The sequence below is a fragment of the Gadus chalcogrammus genome, chromosome 5 (assembly GCF_026213295.1).
Source record: "Gadus chalcogrammus isolate NIFS_2021 chromosome 5, NIFS_Gcha_1.0, whole genome shotgun sequence".
NCBI classification, from domain to species: Eukaryota; Metazoa; Chordata; class Actinopteri; order Gadiformes; family Gadidae; genus Gadus; species Gadus chalcogrammus.
This window is the reverse complement of record NC_079416.1, coordinates 9,260,893-9,283,287: the sequence shown is the minus strand read 5'-3', so window position 1 is coordinate 9,283,287 and position 22,395 is coordinate 9,260,893. Positions and strand designations below refer to the sequence as shown.

The 22,395-nt window shown below is 48.9% G+C and overlaps 1 protein-coding gene and 2 non-coding genes across 4 annotated transcripts in view; all 3 read right to left on the bottom strand.

Annotated features, from left to right (window-relative positions):
• Window positions 1-22,395, bottom strand: part of arhgef10 (Rho guanine nucleotide exchange factor (GEF) 10) — a 55,346-nt gene that overhangs the window by 16,281 nt on the left and 16,670 nt on the right. The window contains exons 4-25 of one of the 2 annotated variants that reach the window (XM_056589851.1): window positions 21,212-21,616; window positions 20,146-20,182; window positions 19,577-19,668; window positions 19,200-19,256; window positions 18,593-18,780; window positions 17,924-18,040; window positions 17,105-17,216; window positions 16,735-16,847; window positions 16,551-16,628; window positions 16,125-16,304; window positions 15,740-15,856; window positions 15,047-15,139; window positions 14,389-14,559; window positions 12,361-12,506; window positions 11,443-11,639; window positions 7,205-7,320; window positions 5,733-5,860; window positions 4,190-4,290; window positions 3,481-3,602; window positions 2,673-2,759; window positions 1,796-2,031; window positions 1,115-1,272 (exon numbers count right to left, since the gene is read on the bottom strand). In XM_056589851.1, the coding sequence (XP_056445826.1) occupies window positions 1,115-1,272; window positions 1,796-2,031; window positions 2,673-2,759; window positions 3,481-3,602; window positions 4,190-4,290; window positions 5,733-5,860; window positions 7,205-7,320; window positions 11,443-11,639; window positions 12,361-12,506; window positions 14,389-14,559; window positions 15,047-15,139; window positions 15,740-15,856; window positions 16,125-16,304; window positions 16,551-16,628; window positions 16,735-16,847; window positions 17,105-17,216; window positions 17,924-18,040; window positions 18,593-18,780; window positions 19,200-19,256; window positions 19,577-19,668; window positions 20,146-20,182; window positions 21,212-21,616 (3,051 nt within the window). The remainder of the gene's footprint in view (window positions 1-1,114; window positions 1,273-1,795; window positions 2,032-2,672; window positions 2,760-3,480; window positions 3,603-4,189; window positions 4,291-5,732; window positions 5,861-7,204; window positions 7,321-11,442; window positions 11,640-12,360; window positions 12,507-14,388; window positions 14,560-15,046; window positions 15,140-15,739; window positions 15,857-16,124; window positions 16,305-16,550; window positions 16,629-16,734; window positions 16,848-17,104; window positions 17,217-17,923; window positions 18,041-18,592; window positions 18,781-19,199; window positions 19,257-19,576; window positions 19,669-20,145; window positions 20,183-21,211; window positions 21,617-22,395) is intronic. The other variant, XM_056589852.1, reaches the window with a different exon arrangement.
• On the bottom strand, window positions 11,060-11,133 carry trnai-aau (transfer RNA isoleucine (anticodon AAU)). The gene has a single exon. It is a non-coding gene; the product is annotated as a tRNA-Ile (tRNA).
• Window positions 13,303-13,376, bottom strand: trnai-aau (transfer RNA isoleucine (anticodon AAU)). Its single transcript has one exon. It is a non-coding gene; the product is annotated as a tRNA-Ile (tRNA).

Genomic DNA, 22,395 nt, shown 5'->3' with positions numbered 1-22,395 from the left:
ATTCCATTTTCTGCACTATATCTGTTTTGACCGATGGATCTTTAGTGACAAGTCCCGACGGGAAATAAAGGGGAAACCACAGACAGATTCGAGCTTTGAGACAGGAATGTGGTGGAAGGAGACTCTGAAATAGGTGGACCAAGCATTCCTATGCAGCTCTGTGTCTCATCCAGAGAAAAGAGCAGCTTGGCTGGTGAGGAATAGAGGCATCTCTCTCTCCCCCCACTCCCTGACACGTCGCTCCACGACAGCCAAGATGTCCCTTTCTCTGACTCTCCTCCACGTACGAGATTGAGATAAAGGCCGAGCGAGAGAGAGAGGGATCCAGGGAGCAAGCGAGAGACAAGAGGAACAGAGCCATCACTTGTGCAGCCACAAAAGCCGACCAGAGAGATGACAAAAACAACAATGAAAGAGAAAGAAAGAAAATGGGGCAGATAAAAAAAAAAACGGCTGTGGGAAGAGTTCAGTTCCTGAACCATTCCTGTGCTCGGCCCAGTACGATCGTACGCGTGTGAGTGCATGTGTGTGTGTGAGTGCGCGTGTGTGTGTGTGTGTTGAACTAGGTCAACGTTTAACCGAATGGCTTCTCCCCGACAACCGATGCCATGGGGAACCGAACCCCCCGGCCTCAGCCTCAACGGCCATCCCTGTGATTCGGTCTGAGCCGGGGGGCTCGCACTGGGTCCGACCTAGTAGGGTGGGCCCCCAACCAAACAGTCCCTCGCGGACCGATGTCCACCATTTTCAAACGTCAGACGTTTAATGGTTCATTCCAACCGAGATCAGGATCACTCAATTTAAATCAACTGCTGCCACCGTGTCTCAATGGCCACGTTGTTGTGGTTCTTTGCACGATTTATGTGATGGACTCATAATTGCCGTAATTAGCGCTGCAGAAATGTCAACAAACCTCGGAATATGTCAACAACCGTGATGGCAGACCTTTGTAAAGGTGTTTTATTCACACACACACACACACACACACACACACACACACACACACACACACACACACACACACACACACACACACACACACACACACACACACACACACACACACACACACACACACACACACACACACACACACACACACACACACACACACCTTGTTGTCTGGAGTAGATGGCCACGGAGCCGGTGACCAGGCCGGCGTAGAGACAGCGCCCCCTGTGGACCAGGCTGGTGACGGTGGACTTCTCCGGGGTGAAGAAGTGCTGCAGGCGGACCTTCTTGGAGCGCTGGCTGCTCTTGTACACGACGATGCTGAGGACACATTCAACCACGCGGGCGACCCATCGGTTCAGTCAGAATACACACACTCCCTGCTGAAGTGTGCACAGTGAGGTCTTCAGCAGAGACACTGATAGTGAGGACAGAGTGGATCACAATGCGATCATCGTTTGGACGCAGGTGTTTATAATGCAATTCAACTTTAATACGTAACCTTGCGCAGAAAGATTGGGTTCTATATTTTTATAATTATAATTGAGAACAGAACACTAAACCAGAATTACGCTTGAGTAACATCAATGGACACTTTTTCTTTTAACCAATCAGATGACAAATGAACACGTCTTCCTCAGAAACGGTGCCAGCGATTGTTCAGTGGCATACATTCAATGCATCCAGACCCAGGTACACACACACACACACACACACACACACACACACACACACACACACACACACACACACACACACACACACACACACACACACACACACACACACACACACACACACACACACACACACACACACACACACAGCCATCGAACCCCCTCACCTGCCCTCCTCCATGCCCAGGCAGACGGTGGGGGTGTCGCTGGCCCTCCCCGGGGGGCCGTGGTGGTGGACCCCCTCGCGGGGCGCGTCCCCGTTCTGCTGGGTCGGCGGCTCGGCCGGGACGTAGGCCATGCAGAGGATGCGGGACTCCACGTTGAAGCACTCGGTCACCTTGGGGTTGGAGCTCTGCATGGCCACGATGGCTATCTGGCCCATCTGGTTGGTGCAGCTGGCCACCTGAGCACACGTATTGGGCCGTTTTATAAGTGGTTTGTATGGGGGGGGGGGGGGGGGTCATTGAGAGGACTATGATAAGCAACCCATCTACAATGGATCTGAGAATCTCTAGAAAGGATTTGTCAGGACTCTCCCTTCATATAAATAACGTCAGCGGTTTTAGTAATCATCTTCCAAGTATCCAATATATTATGTTGAATGTCACCACAGCACGGGCTGTCATCCCTAAAGTCTGGGAGGACGTCATGGCAGAATGTTGCTGTCAGCCTTTGTTGCTGTCAAAGCTCAACCATTTTTGCCCTTGAGGGAAAAAAAGTGACTGAATAATATTAAATCGCACAAGCAGCCACAAAAGAGCACTATTTACACAGCACTTACCCCTCAAAGATCTAACGGTAATGGTAAGACGCTCAAAAGACTATTGATGATCCTGCGCTTTCGCTAAGTAGCCGTTTAATTATTCATTATTAACCCCTGAACCGTTTGGCAAAGTAGCTGCTATTTAATGAACGACACTCTAAAATAAAGTTGTGGCGGCGTTAATGGAAATGTGACGGTGGACACAATGCAATAGACTGAGGCGAGAAAAAGAGCTTTATGTGAAAGCGTTAAAACTTTTCCCCAGGCAGAGGGGGACTGACCCAGACACAGCCATGGCCCAGGGCGGGGCTGTCCGCTGTGCTCTCCGTGTTGACGTGGGGCTCGGGGTTGTGGACTGCACACTCCACCTGGGGCAGCAACGGGGGGGGGGGGGGAGTGGGAGGGTGATCAGTCTACAGCACGCCGTCACAGGCGCCGATACTCCAGGAGAGTAATAGTTCAACAATGGCACTGCTCTTTGGACAGTAATGGTAGTGTCTGTGGTTATGACCGACTGAACTACCAACTAATGCTGAGGTGCTTCAGGAGGAGTGTGTGTGTGTGTGTGTGTGTGTGTGTGTGTGTGTGTGTGTGTGTGTGTGTGTGTGTGTGTGTGTGTGTGTGTGTGTGTGTGTGTGTGTGTGTGTGTGTGTGTGTGTGTGTGTGTGTGTGTGTGTGTGTGTGTGTCTGTGAGGAGAACAATAGAGCAACCATGACCTCATGGAGCTTGGATAAAGAGGAAGAGTGTTTTGGGAGGAGTGTTCTTGTAAGTCTGTCTGTCTGCGGCAGTGTGGAGGTGTGTGTGTGTGTGTGTGTGTGTGTGTGTGTGTGTGTGTGTGTGTGTGTGTGTGTGTGTGTGTGTGTGTGTGTGTGTGTGTGTGTGTGTGTGTGTGTGTGTGTGTGTGTGTGTATGTGTATGTGTTAAACCCTGTCCCGATATGGCTCATACTCCCTACCACTACATGTGGACCAAATCCATAGGGGCCTGTGCTACCTTGAACTCCTGGGGGCTAGACCTAATGTTTGTTTGTTTGTGTTTGTGTTTGTGTTTGTGTGTGTGTGTGTGTGTGTGGGTGTGGGTGTGTTCACCTTGAACTCCTGCAGCTTGGACATGACCACTGGCATCTGCCGGAGCAGCAGAGGATGTTTCTGCCTCTTGATCTGACTCACATCATCCTCAGCAAAGTACCAGCCCTGCAAGTTGTCCTCCTCTGACACAGACACAGACACACCTTTCATTTAGCTATATGGATCAAGTTAAGACCACTACAGGCCTCTTAGTCACAGTTAATAATCTTCCCATCCACATACAAAGCCAGCTGGATTATCTAAAACAGTCCTCCCTTGGCGTTCGAAGCTCGCTGAGGCGCCCGGAGGCCAACCGAATCCCGTTTAAGAACAGCTCTGCATTTAGAACAAAGCTGAGCAGGAAGTGAGCATCATCTGCCCCCAGACAGACGCAGGATGAGCCCGGCTGTGTGATGCAGTGGAACCAAAAGCAGGGGAAACGGCCGGGGCGCTACAGTCCAGTTAGGACCAGTGTGCAGCTCGCTCAGATGGCTCTGCATCGCGGTTGCGGTTCCAGAGAGGCTTCACAGTGCCGGCGCTGATGTATTTGCATGACAGCAGCTCTCAAACCCCGGCAAAAGGCAACAGGGAATATAAAACCATAAACCCGGTGGAAAAAATGAAAGAAGAGTAAACGAAGGGGAAAAAGCATAAGATGGAAGGCACAAGGCCGTCTGAGTCACACATCCCGTTTGGGATGATGAAGACACAGTCTGAGGTTGTGAGGTACCTAGCGCCAGCTTGGCCATCTGCAGGTTGCTGATCCACGACTGTTTGATGGCCGGGCTGAAGGTGTTGAACACGGCGCTGAAGTACGTCGGTTTGCCCGTCCTGCAGACAGAACCAAAGTCAACAAGCAGTAGCGTATATTTCCACTAATCCTAGGAGAGGTGTCAGAGATGGCGGAAAAAAGTTTAAAACAGAGAGCAGAGTTATGTCTGAGTTTTTACGATTTGGAACGTCCGTCAGATATCCGGATGGGCTGTATTGACTACTAGATAGAGCCAATACATTGCTTAATGCCCTAAATATAAATGTTAGACACTTTATCTTTAGCGAATAACAATGAGTACATTTGTCAGAAGAAAGAGAAACAATACATCACTGTTTGTACAGTAAGGATGTTCATAGAACCAAGTGCCAAGCACTAACAATTGTTAGGTTAACCCATTCCCCGTATACAACAGAGGCAGGATAAGAGCTATACAGTTTCAAACTCATTAGCCTCATGGCAACCGAGGGTGATACATGTTAACAGTTTAAAAATAAGCCTGTCTGGAGTGCAACAGGTGTGTGCATTGAGTTCATGGAGTTGATGGAGTGCATGGGACCGTGACTTTCATATATCACCGTCAGCTTAGCTAATGATGATATATTAAAAGTCACGGTCCAATTATTTCCTTACCAGCTCATTTAGACCTATATTTAAAAGGTGTGTGTGTATGTTAAGGGCGCCTAGGGGGCAGAGGGTGGTTGAGTAGGGGGTCCCAGCTGCTCATGCTGAGACGTGGCCGTGGGTTTGGCATGAGGTAGTCTAGGGAGACACAGCTGTGATGCCAAAGATAACCGTGGATAAACCGGCTGCACAGGATGGATGGAGTGACGGGAAGAGGAAGTGAACTCAGAGGGACATTAAGAAAAGAAGAGAGAGTGTCAGGGTCAGGGGAAGAGAGAGAGAGAGAGGCAGGGGAAGGAGGGAGAGAGAGAGAGAGGGAGGGGAAGGAGGGAGAGAGAGTCGGAAAAGGAGAGAGAGGGGAAGGGGAAGAGAGGGAGAGAGAGTTAGCAAAGGAGAGAGAGTGGCAGGAGAAGAAGGGAGAGAGAGCTTCAGAGCGAGAAAGCGAGATTCTGTTACAGTGGGGGAGGTGGCGGGAGTAAACAAGTTCAAGGTGGATGCTTGGGGGCCAATATGCAGACAATAACAGTGTGTTTGCGGGTGTGTGTGTGTGTGTGTGTGTGTGTGTGTGTGTGAGAGTCTGTGTGAGTCTGTGTGTGCCTCAGACACTTGTAAGGAACAGCTGTGTCGCCAGAAGCCTTGGGATGTTCACACCAGGGGGAGAGAAATATTCTGGTCCGTCTGTGTGATTTGCGTCTTATATTAGCACTAGTGGATGAAACACCAGTAAATACATCACACGAACGAAGCACGAACGAGGAACACCAAGAGCAGAAGGAAGGGGGCGGTGGGAGTGATAAGATGGCTGTGTGTCTGTGTGTCTGTGTCTGTCTGTCTGTGGGTCTGTATGGATTGAGGGGGGGGGAGGGAATGAACCAACTTGTCGTGTTTCCCGGGCAGCTGCAGCTGGATCCTGCAGCGGTCGGCCGCCCGGATCTCCTCCTCCTTCTTCAGGATCAGCCTCTGGAGCCCCGACATCCAGTCCTGGGCCACTGCGGGGTTCACGTTCTGCCCCCCAGCACCCCGAGGAGAGAGGGAGAGAAGGGAGGGAGATGGAGAGGGGCAGGGGCAGGGGTCCAGAGAGACGAGAGGGGTGAACAGTGGGAAGAGAGCAGAAAGACACAATCACGTTTACATTTAGCAGATGCCGTTATCCAAATCAACTTAAACCGATTCATACACATACAGTATAAATGGCGGAGTCCATCGTCAAGTATACACACACAAACCGATACACATTAGGGAGTCAACCCCGCAAAGCGATAGCCACTTCGTCGGGGGCAGTTAGGGTTGGGTGTCTTGCTCAGGGACAACTCGGCACTCCGCTAGGAGGGGGAGCCGGGGATCGAACTAGCAACCATCCGATTTCAAGACAATCCGTTGACTTAGGATAAGAAAACAACGAGCAGACTGAAGGGGGGAGGTGGGATGAGTCGACTGGCCATCACCATGGCAACCGTGAACAAAGTGGAGGGTGGATGAACAGTGCTGGGGCAGTCGCTGTTGAGTTCGGTTGAACTTGGACTCGTTGGAAAACACAAATAAATGTCAAAAAAACAACAAAGCTGTTCAGGGCATTTTGTCGAAGATATTAAATATTCAGGGGTGTTGACGCTTGCTGGCCATCGATTTGCTCTAGATGAGAATACCCCTCTGGCACAACTCTCCGTCAATCTCCTCGTCCCCGGTCTATTGTATGAGACACATGTCTCTCAGTGTGTTCTCCGTGTCTCCATCTGAACTCTGCAACGGTTTGACAGCCCCTGCCAGCACGAACACTCATGCACATTCTCTGCGCTACACATGGGCCAAAGTGTGCGTGTCTGTCTGACTGTCTATGTCTGTGTCTATTTGTGTGTGTATGTGTCGATGTGTACGTATGTCTGTCTGTGTGTGTAAGTGTATTTCTTTGGGTGTATTTGTTTGTGTGTGTGGCCACAGGTTGACATGACAGGCATGAAATTGCCTAAAATCTGTAGATTTTGGTTTGCCTGTGTGTGTGAGTTGGAGGGGGGGGGGGGGGGGGTGACTTTCTTCAGTCCAACAGTCCACGCTGGCACATTCCATCTGCTCAGACATAATATGCCTAGCAGGCTGCCCAGGCTCCATGGAAACCAGAGAAAGGAGCTGGCTGGATGAGAGTTGTAAAGTCCTTGGAAGCCACGCAGCAGAAAGTCTGCTTCTGTCCACTTCTGTCTGGCTTATTAATACATATCTTTGAGAAGCTACGATTTACTAACTGATGAATAAGACTTCATAGGAATGTCCTCCATTTCCTCAGAGAAGATATTGAGTAGTTTGTGCATCTATGTGTGTGTGTACCTATGTGCGTGTGTGTCTCTGTGTTTCTACCTGATAGATTCCCTTGAGGCTGCCGATCATGCTGGAGATCTGGTTGACCAGGCTGAGGTCGTGGATGAGGTTCTGCAGGTCCTGGTACAGCTGGCCTGGTCCCATGTACAGCTTGCCTGGGACACACACACACACACACACACACACACACACACACACACACACACACACACACACACACACACACACACACACACACACACACACACACACACACACACACACACACACACACACACACTTTAGCATAGGAACGATCCCAGAGTAGTATATATTTTATTTACTTATCTTACTTTCCAGACAAAGGCTTTCATTCAAATCTTGAGATGTTATGAGTGGAACTGGACACAACAAAAGCGATCACCACCAAAATAGCAGTGTATAACTAAATCAAATGATGAAATTATGAGCACGGCAACTACGCCTACACAAGATTTTGATATCAACAACACTGTTGGCACAAATCAAACAGACTTGCTTGCGGCCGCAGAGGTAGTTTGGCAAGGAACAATTCCATCATTCAGCATGGCAATCCAGAACATGTACAGCTCTGTGCGCAACGAATGCATCAAGGCATGGCATACGTGTGGTGAGGCGTGCTGAGTCGACACGCGATCACCGCAGTGCACTTTGGCACCGTGGAGACGGTGGTAGGGTGTGGTTCCCCTGACACGACGGCCTTGATGCATGGGGAAAGCTGGCAGCACCGAATGAGAGCATTTAACGAGTCTGCTGATTTACACTGACAACCAGACAGAGGCGGATCAATAAAGAGGATGGATCGATTGGTACAGCGGGACAGCTATGCACAGTGCGCGTTGGCTTTCACCGCTGCTCCTCTGGGAGGGAGGGGGGTGTAATTCAACCACCTACACAAAAGGCGTTCGAGATACATTGCACTGTTTGGGCCAAGCTCTAGTTCAATAACACAATTGTAACTGTGAATTGATGTGCTTACCGACAACACACACACACACACACACACACACACACACACACACACACACACACACACACACACACACACACACACACACACACACACACACACACACACACACACACACACACACACACACACTCTTAGTGAACAGTAAGGCATCTCGTGGGCTAGGAAGCTGTCGACGTGTAACTGATCGGACGCCAAATACAAAAGGAGGAGAAAGAAACGATGAAATGCAACTGCTGCATCCACACACACACAGACATATATATAGACACACGCACACACATATATATATATATATTTAACTATTCTACAGCCCGATGAAGGTGGACCAAAGAAAGGGAGGCAGGAAATCAGGAAGGAAGGAAGGGTTAAGCTGAAAGAGAGTGGAGGAACAAGAAGCCTGGAGCGCCCTACGTTCCTCCTCTCACTGGCTTTTCTCCTCCTTTTTGTCTTACAAATAGACACTGAGGCTGCCTCAGTGTTACAGCACCATGGCAACGTAGAAGCCCCCCACTGCCCCCACCCGATGCATTAGAATGCCGCCTTACAGGGGACTCAGGGAAACCTCAGTCGTGGTATTTGTACCTCCATTCAGAGCACTTGGCATGCATCAGGTGCTCCACGACTGCACAGAGAAAGCCAGGCTCTTACACTTCCAGCACGGATGCTAAAACCGTTTAGCCCCGTTTGTTTGCGGATGCAAAAGCAAAAACACACAAACAATGTACCTCGGTAAACCTACTGTAGTGTGTTAGTTTGCCTCTTTCGTGCTCTTCGAATTCTCTAGTGTAGCGTGCAACTTCAGTTACCCAAACCATAGCCCTTCAATCTTGGCTGCTACATGATTGACTACAAGATTAGTCCTCACTGCTATTCTTTCTGCACGATTTGAAATTGACTGGCAGACCTGGGACCACTAATTCATCCACTGCTAATTTCATTGCCAATCCAGCTATTCACCTTGAGAAGAATCTAGACTAAGGAAGAGTTTTGATACAAACTAAGTAATTTCCCTTTCTTTTTGGGCAAGAAATCTCCCCCAAAATAAAAAAGAACAACAGAGAAAATCAATATTTCTCAATAATTCACCCAATTCAGTGAAGAAAGAGAGGCAGGTACAAAAGCCTGTCAGAGCCACACCAGCACCCAGCCCATAAACACACCACAGCCAGACTGACTAGACACCCCGGGGCCCGGTCCATGAGAGGGGCTTCTGTGGAAGCCCTTGCACCCTGGCTCCAGCCTCCACAATGATCCTTTGTGGCGGCCCCAAATGTCCTGGCACCTTACCGAGCGTCGAGGCTTGAGAATAACCTGGGCACATCTCGGAGGCAAACAAAGCGCCGACTCATGGCTCGCCATGTTCCCCTCGCCCCTGATGATACATACCGGGCGGCACAATACAGGTCAGAACAGAAGACAAGCAAACAGAACGGCTTGGCGGGGATAAATCAGCACTCACTCTAAGCGGTTGAGGTAAGCTCGGAGCAGTTTGGGGGGGGTGACGTCATGCTGGATGGGATCTAAGGGGGCGAGTGGCCCGGTCTGCTTTTGGGCTGAATGCTGCAGGACTGTGGAAGCCATTGTTTTACCGCTTGCCGAAGGTTCCTGAACCACCCACGTAAGCCCACGGAAAACCATTGTGTCCTGTGCTACCCACTTTGCAATATGACCATCTCGCCACATACGACTCTAAACGTAAACAGAATAATTGCGGACATTGTTACGACAGGCCTTGACCCCCCCATGACAGTCGTTACCCACCTAACAGTCATAGGGGCCTCGTATTGGACAGCTAGTGTGGAGTCACTGGGCCAGGTCCTACATGCCTTCACCTGCTAGGTCCTGATGGCTTGGGATGGAAGCCTTCAGCCATCCCGTCTTTACACAGATCCGTCGGCCTGCCCTCTTAACACAAGTGTGCTTCATGTCACAGAGCACAGCCTGCTGCAAGGCTGTAGCATTGCACAAGGCATAATGTGCGAATGTGGATTGTTGAACCCAATTTCAGCTCTCTTCAGCTCCCATATGCAACCAATGCAGGAACACTCTCGAAGCATTTGGAACTACATGAATATCAGTGATCATCCTGGCTGCATGAAGCCAAATGGAACTCTGGCAGCCGCATTCTAAACAGCACTGAACACTAGTCACGCACGAAAGAACGAACGATGGAGAGAGAGAGACAGAAAAAGGCAAAGCAATAGAGCGAGGGAGAGAGAGAGACAGAAAGAGGCAAAGCATTAGAGCGAGGGACAGAGATAGAGAGAAAGAGGAAAAGCAATAGAGAGAAGGCGAGAGACAGAGACAGAGACAGATACAGGGTTAGAAAAAGTTAAGCAGTCCCCGGGAGGCAGGGTAAGAAAGGGAGAGAGAAAGTAGCTAGAGAGAGACACAGACAGAGGGAGTGAGAACGAGAGGTCAGAGCTTTTGCGTGTAATTGACTGGAGGTAATTCTAGCCCCCGGCCACAGGCAATAGAAAATGGAAGGCTTTGACCTCAGCTGTGTCCCACTGAACCTGTTGACGGCCACACACCGGTCAACATCAAAGCACCGAGATGAACGGAACCCGCAACCCGCCACGGGCTTCGCACTAACAAAAATACACACACACACACCCACACAGGTGTATGCCCAAGACACAAACTAACTTCTAGCCCAGAATTAAAACAGACCACTAATTACCCGGTGAAGTTGTGGCTCGGTGGCTCAGCAGCTGCCTGTGACAGTGGAGAGGAGGAGAGGGAGGTAGTGGAAACACTGAGGTCACTGAACTCGGCTATTTGGCTCATGCGGGCAGCTAATGCCTTTACAAGAAACCAGATGAAAAATGTGTCAACTTGAAGTTTCATATACTCGCAGCGCGTGTTAACCAGCAACACCCCACGTCGCCTCAAAAGGAGTGTGGCCAGTACGGGTATCGAACCCGCGACCTTGGCGTTATTAGCACCACGCTCTAACCAACTGAGCTAACCGGCCAATTTATTGACACAACAACACCATTAGTCTCGTCACCACTCCCCAAGCTCCTTCAGTGTCTCTAGCATTCGATAACATTACAGCAGAGGTTAAAGTAAGTCCAGCTCCATGCAGATATAAAAATCCTTCCCCAGCCGTTGGAGAGCTGACCTCTCTTGGAACAAAAACCCTGGTAGGAATTTATTGACATGGAATTTTCCACCACAGTATCTCAGGTAGGAACAGAGGAATGGAAAACTCTACACACCGAGGCCAATGGACAACATATTTGCTGGCGTTACGGCGGTGGATATGATTTGCTTATCATACTTGGCTTAGCGTTGATGACCACCTTCTCCCCGGAGTGGTGCTGGGCCGCGGGGTGGCGGCCCGTGTCGGGCACGTCCTCGCTGGAGCCGAACTCCACCACGTCCACCAGGCCCAGGGGGACGCTCCACTTCAGCAGGAACTTGTGTCCCGGGGGGGCATTGCCGATGGCCCCGCCCCCGCTGCCGTCCTGGCTGCATCTAGTGAGAGGGGAGGGGTCAATTAACAAGCTCAACCAGCCACACCTTGGTGACCAGTCAGCTAGCATGCCGAATAACATGAATCACAATGAAAAGATAATGTACTTACAATGTAATGTTAATTCGCTTTGGATAAATACGTCTGCTAAATGCCCTAAATGTAAATAATTATTCAAGGGTATTTTGCTATTAATGGTTGTGGTTTGATGAGATAAACCCTGTGGCTAGCAATTTTAGAAAACAAGGTTGATCGTTAACGGGGTTGGGTTACATTACTACCAAGATTGCAATTAAAGTTTTTTTTTTCCCTGTTGGAACGGCCAGAAAGGCTTCGGGCCTTTGGGCAGCCGGCCTGCTGTGATGACGACACAACGCGGTGGAAACCCCGGGGAGTTTTCCTCCTGCTCTCTTTCTTGAGATCGTCCCAAGCCACACTTCACAGGCACGTACAAGTCCCAACGCAGACACTGGGCGCGAGTATGGACAGGACACGTTTAGCTTGCTACTTCCTTCTGGTTAGCCCTGATGCTATACATGACAAAGACAAAGTATCTAAACGTGTCATTCTAAACGCAACACAGCACCACAAAGGTTTAAAAAAAGTTAACATCACAAGGCAGATGGGTTACGTGTTCTGCTCATCACTGGATGAAGCGTTTGTATAAAACGGGGCTTCAGCCCAGTTGGGGGTCTGCTGGGGGGGTTCGAGGGGGGCCGTTACCGGATGTTTGGCGTGGCGCACATCAGCACGTCGTTGAGCAGGAAGAGGCGTCGCTCCTTGGTTTTGATGATCTCGCCGCGCTCGTTGTAAACCGTCTCCACCATGTCGTCGGAGCGGATCAGGTGACGGCTGCCGTTGCTCAGGAGCTAGATGGGGGGGGGGGGGGGGGGGGGGTGGTTCAGGGGGTCAGAGGTCAACACCAGGTGTACCACGACGAGCACAGCATGAACCCATTTCCTAAAAACGGTAGCAGTGAACCTCCACGCACGGCTCCGCCATGTGTTTCCATGCAGATAACGCTCGGAGGAGGCTGATATACAAATGGATAAATAATTACTTTTTCTCGGGAAGGCGATGCCTGGTTTCCTGAGCACATGGCGGGCTACGACGGTCTCTATAAATACTACTCTGTTTAGAAGGAGGAGAGCACTTGGCCCAGCATGTGAACCAGCTAGCTGAGAAGTGCCTCCCACACACTGATACGAGGAGAATCTCTCTGAATGATTAAACACCGGGAGCTTGAGTTTCTGAAGACCTCTGGAATCAGTGAAAACATACGCGACTGATGATAAAGGAACGGACAAGGGTGGGATGGGTGAGCAGGGCCTAGCTCTGTTGTTGTAGATACGTGCACAACAGGGATGCAAACTCACCAATATTATGGGGATGGGTTTACTTTCTTGGACGTGGGAAATACTCAGAATTAACTCAGCTATTTAAAATAAATAAATAGCTTAAAATAATGAAAATAAACATGCCGAGAAAATAATTAGATAATTCAAGACTGACAGGTAAAGAGGTTTAGGGAAATATTAGGAGGCATTTAGTATTGGTGTTCTTTAGGATTGTGGCAGCACAGCATTGATGACAGACTTTCTTTCTGACATCGATCTACCAGTTCGTAAAACCACCTTAGTTTACAGCCTATACCATGAAAAACTGTGGCCAGTACAGGTATCGAACCCGCAACCTTGGCGTTATTAGCACGACGCTCTAACCAACTGAGCTAACCGGCCCCTGTTGCATAGATATAGACACATTTGTGACCACAACCCCAATCCCACTTCACATGTTTACCATAAGGGTGTGTGTTGTCCGGGGGAGATGCCATTACATCATAGTCGGTATGCACTACACACAGAAACTAACAAACTCCACTAAGGTGATGGCCATGCGTTTATAAATATTATATTGTTTAGTGTTCAGTGCTTGATATTTTAGTTTATTTTTTCCTAAGTCAGGAACTTTCATTTTTTCATACCTTGCTGTTGATTATTGAATGGAAAAAAACATTATCAATAAGAATATACACATGGGAAAGTAGACCTATTGATTAGTAGTAACTAATCAATAGGTCTAGTGTGTGTGTTTTTGTGTGTGTGTATGTGTGATTTTGTACGTGCCTGCGCATGTTAAAAAGAAAGGCAATTGTTGTTTTGGTTTACCTAAATCATGAACTTATGTTAATGAACCTCGTTATTGAATATTAGTAAGTATTAAATGAAATAAACATAAAAAAAATAAGATATTGATTATAGTCACTGTATGGTAAACAAGTGGTGTGGGCTTAGGGGTGCTTTCACCAATGGGTCATTACAGGTATAACAGGGGCCGGTTAGCCCAGTCTGTTAGAGTGTGGTGCTAATAACGCCAAGGTCGTGGGTTCGATACCCGTACAGGCAACAGTTTTTTATTCAGCTCCTGGTCCAAGCACTTGCCATCTCCCTCCTAGACTACCTCAACTCGCTCCGGGCTGGACTCCCTTCCTACGCGACCGAACCTTCCAGAATATCCAGAATGCTGCGGCACGCCTGGGGTTCAACCTACCAAAGTCCTCCCATGTGTGACCCCCACTGGCTCCCTGTAGTAGGTTCCATCTGACGCACTTATTTTGTACGTCCTGGCACTAAATGTAAGCACTTATTGTATGTTGTATGGCCTGGCACTTAAAAATAGCACTTGATAAAGAAATATCATTGTGTTTGTGCGTGTGCCTGTGTGCGTTTCTACGTGTGTGCATGTATGGACCTTGTTGAGGTAGCGCTCGTTCATGGCTTTGGCGATGTGTCTGATCTCACAGCGCTGGTCTGCCTCCCTCTTCTTCTCGTTCAGCTTCTCCGCCAGCGTCTCCAGCTCCGTCAGCGCCATCTGCAGGGGCAGCCGGTCGCCGTGGCCCACCGGGGTGTTCTTCAGCATGTCCTGGACACACACACACACACACACACACACACACACACACACACACACACACACACACACACACACACACACACACACACACACACACACACACACACACACACACACACACACACACACACAGGGACATGACTGGGTGAAAAGACGGCTAGTATTTTAACAAAGAACTTTATTTCATTACTCTGGGCTCATTTGCTAATTTCAACTGGAAGTGAAGGTATCACAGGTGATCTGCCTATTGCTTATTGAAGACATAAGCAAGGAAACTATGTGAAGGAAAGTAGCAGGATTAAGAGAGATCTGAGGAAAAACATTTTTTGAAAGCCCATCTTGAGTATAGAGGGCACTCATCAAAAATCACACTTTAAAACATATGTGCCAAGTGCTCCCCCTGCTGACCATCGGGCATACTACTCTGTCTGTGCTGTACATGTTCTCATTGAAGGTTTCTTGCTAGTTCAACAATCGAGCCCCACCCCCCCAATACCTGGAGCAGCAGGATGAACTGAGGGAACCTCTGGATGGGCTTCATCATCAGGCCGTACAGAGTGACGCGGTCCCCGCTGGTCTCCTGACGAAGCTGAGCAGAGATACACAGAGGGGCCATGATTCTTGTAGTGCTGTCAATGCAGTGGTAGGGAATACATTGTACACACGGTCGTAAACTAGATACAGACGCTGTATCGTTTTCTTTTTTTTAAACCTATTTAGTTTTTAGAAAATACAGTATGTGGCGGAAGATGATATGCCAACTCAACTTTGAACCGAAAATAGTCAACAAAATGCTGAGCGGGGGGGGATATTTGAGCCTGATAGAGAAGGTATGCGGCAGGTACATTTATCAACAGACACTTGGATCAGCAAGATGTACACACCACACTTTAATACTGAAGTAAATCTGCATTCCATTGGCAAATAAAACATCTTTGGCTGCATCTGATTAGATTTTTTTACCCAACAACTTTCATACTCTGTGTGTGTGTGTGTGTGTGTGTGTGTGTGTGTGTGTGTGTGTGTGTGTATGTGTGTATCTTTTAATGAGAGTGTGAGTGTTTTTATGAGAGAGTGTGAGTGTTTTTATGAGTGTGTGTGTGTGTGTGTGTGTGTGTGTGTGTGTGTGTGTGTGTGTGTGTGTGTGTGTGTGTGTGTGTGTGTGTGTGTGTGTGTGTGTGTTCCTGACCTTGAGGAAGTCCAGGAAGCTGGGCTTTGCGGCGCACGTCTTCCTCACCACGGCCATGGCTGTGCTGAAGTTGTTGACGTACTCGCTGTAAGCGTCCAGCACCATGGACTTGGAAAACTGGTGACACACGCACAAATACAATACATACATTCAATACAACACACAGGGAGTGGAAGTCAATTATTATTACAAACAGGCCGGATGGATATGGGGTTTTTGGTGAACATATTGGATACGTGTATTGCAGTACTGTGAAGCCTATTTATGACCATACTGTAAATTCTTACAGTTTGAAAAATGTTTGTGAACAATCCTTAGTTATTTAGCAACTATAGCCATTGCATCAACGGCAAACCACGCGTTTCAGACTTCAGTCGGGGCTCACCGACGCCACGAAGACGTCTCCGATCATCTCCAGGTTGTCCCAATCCGCCACGCGGCTGGCCAGGGCGATCTGGAAGAGGAAGTGGCACTGGAGGATCTCCCGCACCCGGTAGAAGATCATCTTCAGCTTCCTGTCACTCAGTAGTCTCGGCTCAACCTCCAACAGTGGCTTCTCGTACTGCTGTGGGATCAGAGCAGAGACGGGGGGATTCGACTAGCGACTCCACTGAAGATTAAAATAAATAATGATCAACAGCACCACCGCTGGTCAAACATTGCTACTGCAGACATTCACATTAATGTTTAGTAATTTAGTAGATGCTAATATCAAACGCAGACCCTTTAATCCAAGGCGATTTAAATAATAGACAGTGAATTATAGACTGTTTAGCAGCCGTCCTTGATTGAAGTGTTAAAAATTCCCTACCTCTAATATCCTCTTCAGGGCGTCCAGATAGTTCTTCTCACTCTCCAGTATCGATCCCAATATACACCGTCTCACCAGCTGTGGGGAAACAAACAGCAGTCCAGGGAGCTAGCCAATGAGCAGAGAGCTTTTGCATGTGTGCCATCAGTGGCTGATGTGGCTTTTGCAGGTGCATGCTGGGTACCTGCTGCTGCGACAGGCCCTCGGGGGCGGGCCCCAACACCGGCTCCACGTTGAAACAGTCCACTTCGATGAAGAGGTCCGTCTCCTCGTCCTCAAAGAAGGCAGACTTCCTCTCTGTGACACACAAAGCGGAGGCCAGAGTCAAGCCAAGATAAACAAAGCCATAACGGAAACACAAAGTCATTGTTCTAATCTTTCATTGGATCTCCTGAAGATAACCTTGTTATAACACGCAGGTTGTATCAACACCAGTTCATTGGACGTTCATTGCTCTTGACACTATTGCCCAGAGCGGTATTGTACGCCAACAATGTATTTGAATTTTGTTTTAAACCTGGAGATAAAAACCTAGATGATACCCCAATGCGTACCGTTACAGAAGGACTTGGTCTTGATGTAAGAGCGTCCTTTTTTAACCGCTGCTTTGGTCTTCTCCAGTCCGTCTTTGGTGCCTTCCCTGGCAGCCTTCACCAGCTTTTGCATCTTCAGGCAAAAATTAAGAAAAACATATACATGACGGCATACTTATAAACGTTAACGTTAAACGTTACTTTGTTCACATGTATAAAGATCGGCCCATAAACGTTCCCGAACAAAGAACCAGGGTGAGCTGTGGGAGTATAAGGGCAGTGTTAGGGACATGTTAGGACAGTTGATGTAAACAGAAGAGGAGAGGAGCAGGGGTGACCGTAGAGTTACCTCCACGACTCCAGCATGGAAGATGAACCCAATGACCCAACTTTTGTTAGACTTCACGGCTACCTTACTGAATAGCATGGAATGTGCTGTCCTTTCTAGCAAGGCAGAGGAATGCGAAGGTTAGCAACCCCGCTACAAAAGGGTGGTTAGGTGTTAGCTTTATTTATTTATCATTTTTAACATTCTGAAATTTGAAATGCAGGGTAGCATGGGACGACGGACATAAAGATGAACAACGCCGCTGACTCAACCATCACCACCATCATCACCACCACCACCGAGGCCACCACCATCACCAGCCAATCACATGAGAGCAGGATGAGGTCAACCAGTCTGTGAGCAGAGCCGAGACGCCCACGGTTGGGGTTAGCTAGGCCGAGAGAGAGCGTGAATATGGGTATAGTGGAGGGAAGAGAGTTGGAGGGGGGCGGCCGGGACTACTTTGTCTAGCGCAGGGACACGGGAGAGGTGGTAGCGGGCAGGCGGTTTACCTTCTGCTCGTGCCTCTGCTTGAGCTGCTGCAGCTCTACCGTTCCCACTGTGTTTGCCATAAGATCTTTCATCTTTTTCTCATAGTGTTCTTTCAAGCGTGTCAGATCTTGAGAGAGCTAAACGGAAGCAAAGCAAGCGTTACTACTGGCAAAGGTTTGCGTGGCGAGTGTGTGGGGGACGTCCGTCGATTTGTTTTGTTGTAGATGTTTCTCCAGCAACAACACACCCCTTAAGCTTAAAAAAAAATGCAGCCACCACGTCTTACATTACAATACACAGCACATTCAAATTACACACAGAAATACCATTGAAATGCAAAGCTAAGCAGGGACAGAGTGGTGTGCATCAGCAAAAGTGGATCGATGCCTTTGAACCCAAAAGGGCCGTCTACAATTAAAGAGCGCACATACATAGCAACCACACAAACGAGATGGACGCAGGGCGATCCATCCACTGTCTTCATCTGAGTAGTGTGGAGCGAGGTAGCGATGAACTATACATGGGAACCAGGAATCAATAAGGGAATCAGGAATCAATAATGCAATCCATAGGGGGGGTTTCATCTCTGAATCCGCCCCTAGGATCAGAGTGTGAGCGAGTGAGACAGAGAGGGCCCAGGGGGGGCGGAGGGGGTCGTGGATGTGGGAGTGTTTGGTGCGTGTACACACGTGGGTCTTCCTCTGCGGGGGCTTGCCCCTCATGAAGGCGTGGGGCATGCCGTTCTCGGGGCGGCCCTCGCCGTCGCTGGCCTCGTCGTAGCTCTCGAACTCGCTGGAGCTCCAGCCGGCGTCCAGCGAGCTGCCGCCGCCGCCGTCCTCCCCCAGCTCCACGTCGTCGTAGATCATGTCGTCTGGGTCTGCAACGCGACCGGGTCGTTAGCACGGGACAGCGCCGCCGTGGACGGACTGGACTCGTTTGATGGTTCTTTAATTACTGGTCGTGATGGGTGATAACATTTCTTATTCTGAATTGTTTCAGATTTAACTAGATTTTTCTTGCCAAATGTCTGGATCATAATCTTTACTCATACAATGTGCGTGTGTGTAAGACCATTGGGAAATACAGCTATACCACTTATGTAAAGAACATCATGATTCTATTTCTGGTGCTTGATAGCGTGCCTGGATCCATTTATAAAAGGCTGTACGTAAACCGTGTTCATGTGTCACACAGAATCAATGTTTTATAGTTTAAAATCAAATCAAAGTGAAAGTAAGCAAATCAAATAGGCACGATGAGTTAGAGGAACTGGATGGGTTCAGGTTCATCACTGACCTGTGTTGGAGTCTGAGTTCTCCCTGGGCACGTCATCGTAGATCACCTCATCTGGATCTACGGGACGGAATAAATCAATCAACGCACAGATCTTCAATAGAAAGCTAAAACCACGATCACACTACAGTCTACTGTCGCTGCAGAATGAAAACAGGATGTCACATCGTGGAAGAGATGAGACGCTACCAGTTCCCCAAGAGAAGAAGAGGGAAGGAAGTTCGGGATATTGCGTCAGCAGCGACCAGAACATGGCGTCTGTGGGCATCCTCTGTGAGGATTTGTGTGGTAAGGAAGGGATTCACAGAGAAATGAAACTACAATCTAAGCGTTCCTGCGAACACACAGTGATCTCGTGACGGGCTTGTGTTGCGTCTTACTTTCCATCCAGGCAGTGTTGGCGGGGTCGGACACCCATTTGGTCAGCGCGTCCTCCTCTATGATGGGTGGGGGGGGGTCCTCACTAAAAACACTGAAGAACACAACGCAGGTGCATGGAAGTGCGTTACGACAATCACTAGCTAAACACAGTGTAATCCATACATAGGAACGGTACCATCAAAGGAGTGCAATCATGGCTGAATGCAGGAACACTTTAAGGGCCCTAGGTTCGCAACAATGGCCTTTTAGTTTGAATAAAGAGATAGTCATTAATATTCCAACTCTCATAAAAACACTCACACTTTTTTTTCAGTTTCAAATCAATGTGCTAGAAATCCAGCATTAAAGCCTTGGTCAAAAGGGTTAATGTAACGCCTTTGTATCCTTGAGAGCATTAAAAAAAACATGCGCAATGCACCATGGAAGAATATTGAGCATAATATTCCAATTTTGGCAGATTAAGTTGATAAAGAACAATAACATTATAGATGAAGGTAACTCATATCTAATCACAGTTGGTAATTGTGTGGTGTCATGGTTATTCACAGATAAGTGTATTACAACATACCTGTCAACAGAGGGGTTTCCAGTCGCCATCACTGTGACTGCCGAAGAAGAATTGGAAAAGTTAGCTATCAATAATCAAACACCTGTAATGTTTCTAAAGGACCACCAGGGGGCAGTGAAACTACCATAAACGTCGTTCATTCCTGGAAATATTTGGATGTTGGACGTCTGCACATCGCAGGGAAGGTTGCATTCAAATGTCCTTAAACAAGGGATTTGGAACGGAAAATATATGTAATTTTGATATTAATTTAAATGTAACATTCAGTTTGTATAATTGGGACAGCTGTCTGTTTCAGATCAGTTGCATTTTCCAAACAGTAACCGAGGGCCATCTTATATCCAGATGGAGCCTGGGAGCTGGGGGATAATTACACAGTGCTTCGGACCCGCGGTGTGCCAAGCCACGGCCTTGGAGCGGGCCACAGGGAAATGTGCAGGGGTGAAAACAGGAAGATCCTCATAGCCACCACGGAGAGCAGGGGCAGGGCTAAATATAGCCCCCCACTTCCTTGTGTCGAGGGCTTTTGGAGAGGAAAGAATGCCGGCAGAAGAAAAGGGAACAAGGGAGGAAAAGAGGGCGCTAAGAGGGCATGTGTCACAGCCTGGGTGTGCTTGTTCCAGAGTTGGTGTGTCTGTGTGTGTGAGTTCAAAAGGGAAACAGAGGGACGGAGAGGAAGGGGATTAGAGGAAAAGGGGCAAGAGTGGGGGGGGGGCATTCCAATGTCATGATCAATGCAATGACTACGAACAGTGTCTATTGTATTCGCCAACGGCCCATCGATGCGGTTCAATACAAAGACCTTTATTATTTCGTCAGGAACTTCTTCGCGTTGTACGTGCATGTTAGTGCACGTTTAAAGTAGGGTGAGGTGTCCGAGTTCAATCTTAAAGGCCCACTTAGTGGTTGGAAAGCGTTTAAATGTCAAAAATAACTAGGAAGGGGTTGAGTAGCCTGATAATGTGCTCCTTAAATCCCCACACCCGCCCTAACCACTACCTCCCAGCTCCTTGACACGCTAAAGCCCTGACGCTGCTGGAAGTGTTTGGCGGGTGGCTACCGGTACCTTCCTCGTCCATGGAGAGGTGGCGGATGATGACCGGCGTGGTGTAGGTGGGCGTGATGAGCGGCACGCCAGACGGGGTGGCGTAGCCGCACGGCACCGGGATGGCGTAACCCGGGGAGACGTCACGGGGGCCGCCGGGACCCTCCTGGGTCTCCGCCGGCGCTGCTCCCGGCACAACCGGCGCCGCGCGCTCCAGGGGGTCAGTCCGACAGGAAGGGGCGGGGCCGGATGGAGAGGAAGGGGCGGAGCCTGGTGGGGAGGAAGGGGCGGAGCCACGCGGCTGCTCCAGCTGCTGCACTTGGAGCGGGGTGATGTCGATGACAGAGTAGGGGTTGACCTTGCCCCGGGGGACGGGGCCAGGGGCCCCCGGGAGGGCGGCGTCATCAAAGGGCAGGTCAGGGCCCCCTGGTAGAGGGAAGAGGAGGAGGGGGAGGAGGAGGAGATGAAGATGTGTTCAGTGACATGCTGCTCCAGTCATGAACCGGTAATCAGGGTGATCTCTGATACATTATGATCATACCCTGTACAGAGATGAGATGATACAGCACAACGTTCCCTCTTTACAAGGAGACCCTCTTTAAACACATTATGGTCAGGAATATTTTGTACAGTATTTGTACATTATACAGAATGAACATTCGCCTTATGAACATCCCTTCAATCATAAAACACAATTTCTTAGTTCCATATTTAAAAGCCATTTTCGGGGTGTGGGATAATCTGAAGGAAGGAAGTGACCCGCTCCCATGAAACTCCAATTCACCACTAATCCTTCCAAATCAAATTCATCGCTCAGTATTCTTATTGAGTCCTAGAATAGCTTCACCCCAGCTGTAGCTTGTGCGGGGAGGGGTGTGAGGGAAGGAGAGTTGGGCAAAACTTCAGCAACAGCTGTTGACCCGAGCAAGACGGAGGTGTGATTTACGGTAAACTGTGACTTTCACTGCCTACACTTAAAAACATCAGCTTGTGTGCTTGATAGCCTCTGACCCACACACTCTTGAGGTACATTGGCCTGCCGGCTCCAATTTAGCCCCCCAGGCCTGCATGCCACGCCCGTAGAACCCGTGAGACGTGAGTTGAACTGTAACACCCTGCTAGTATCCCTCACGGCCTCAAAAGAAACTGAGCAAGAAGGAACAAGCTCTAAACGATATGATTCACATTGGATTATACGTGTGTGT